The sequence below is a fragment of the Myzus persicae genome, unplaced genomic scaffold (genome assembly GCF_001856785.1).
Source record: "Myzus persicae strain clone G006 unplaced genomic scaffold, MPER_G0061.0, whole genome shotgun sequence".
NCBI classification, from domain to species: domain Eukaryota; kingdom Metazoa; phylum Arthropoda; class Insecta; order Hemiptera; family Aphididae; genus Myzus; species Myzus persicae.
Genome location: NW_019101278.1, coordinates 1 through 1015, shown reverse-complemented (window position 1 = coordinate 1015; position 1015 = coordinate 1). Strand labels below are relative to the sequence as shown.

Here is a 1015-nt window from a genome sequence, read left to right as displayed (position 1 = left end):
ATTCGAACGAGTAGTTTTCTAGTTATTACACATTTTTTGCTAAGCATAATATAGTTTATAATAGGGAAGAAGGGTATTCTTATACAGTATACGTTGTTATCTACAGTCTATAGTCTATACACATAATATAAAATAATACGTCATTTTATATTTATTTAGTCAAACACTTAGGTAAATAGCTAGTAAAATCCTTCTTGATTTATTAAGTTATTTTTCTTATTCCATGTGTCAGTGGCGTGTCTAGGAATTTTAAACGGTGGGTCAGAGACATTTTGTAGAGGCCATCCTTTTTTAGAGGTCACGCAAATTTTTTAAAAGCAAGTTAATTTATTTAAACAAAAATGTCCTCATACCTCTTTAACTCGAATCATGACTTAGTGCTTTAAATAAAAAATATGTTATACCTACTCATACATGTTTTTTTGTGAAAAACAATATAAATAAATGATACAAAAGGTTATCAATTTTAAAATGTAAATAATTCTACGTCTTCTATAATTCTAACTACCTTAAAATGGTAATTATTTAAAGACCTTCATAATAAATTATGACATTTTTAAAACCATTAATAATATATTAAAGCATTAACTACTGGTAACACTTTTTTTTTAAAGAAATAACAGTTGAACAAATAAATCGGTACCTTTATTTTCTTCTATAGAATACGTTTTTTACAAATTTTAATTCAGAGCATCTAAAAAGTTTTTCTTCTTTTCTTCATTTTGGCAAATGTTTCAATAACATTGTTGTAATCCATATCTTCAGCAACATTTCTTTCTATGCTTAAAACAGCCAAGTTAGACAACCTATCCTCAGCAATTGTAGAACGGAGGTATGTTTTTATAAGCTTCAACCTACTAAATGACCTTTCTGCAGTTGCACTACTTATAGGCAGAGTATAATATATTTTATACAATGTTGATAAATTTGGATATGAAGAAATCATATCATTTTCTATCATGAATTTTAACATATTGTTGTCAAATACTTTTTTATTTTTTATTTCTGCAATTAA

General features: G+C 26.1%; 1 protein-coding gene across 1 annotated transcript; it reads right to left on the bottom strand.

Moving 5' to 3' along the window:
- Window positions 1-694: 694 nt before the first annotated feature.
- On the bottom strand, window positions 695-973 carry LOC111028534 (52 kDa repressor of the inhibitor of the protein kinase-like). The gene has a single exon (XM_022307220.1). The coding sequence runs from the start codon at window positions 971-973 to the stop codon at window positions 695-697; it is 279 nt and encodes a 92-aa protein (XP_022162912.1).
- Window positions 974-1015: the final 42 nt, after the last annotated feature.

What these genes read in the sequence shown, in the direction of transcription:
- LOC111028534 (XM_022307220.1), bottom strand. Translation starts at nt 973, where the DNA reads ATGTTAAAATTCATGATAGAAAATGATATGATTTCTTCATATCCAAAT.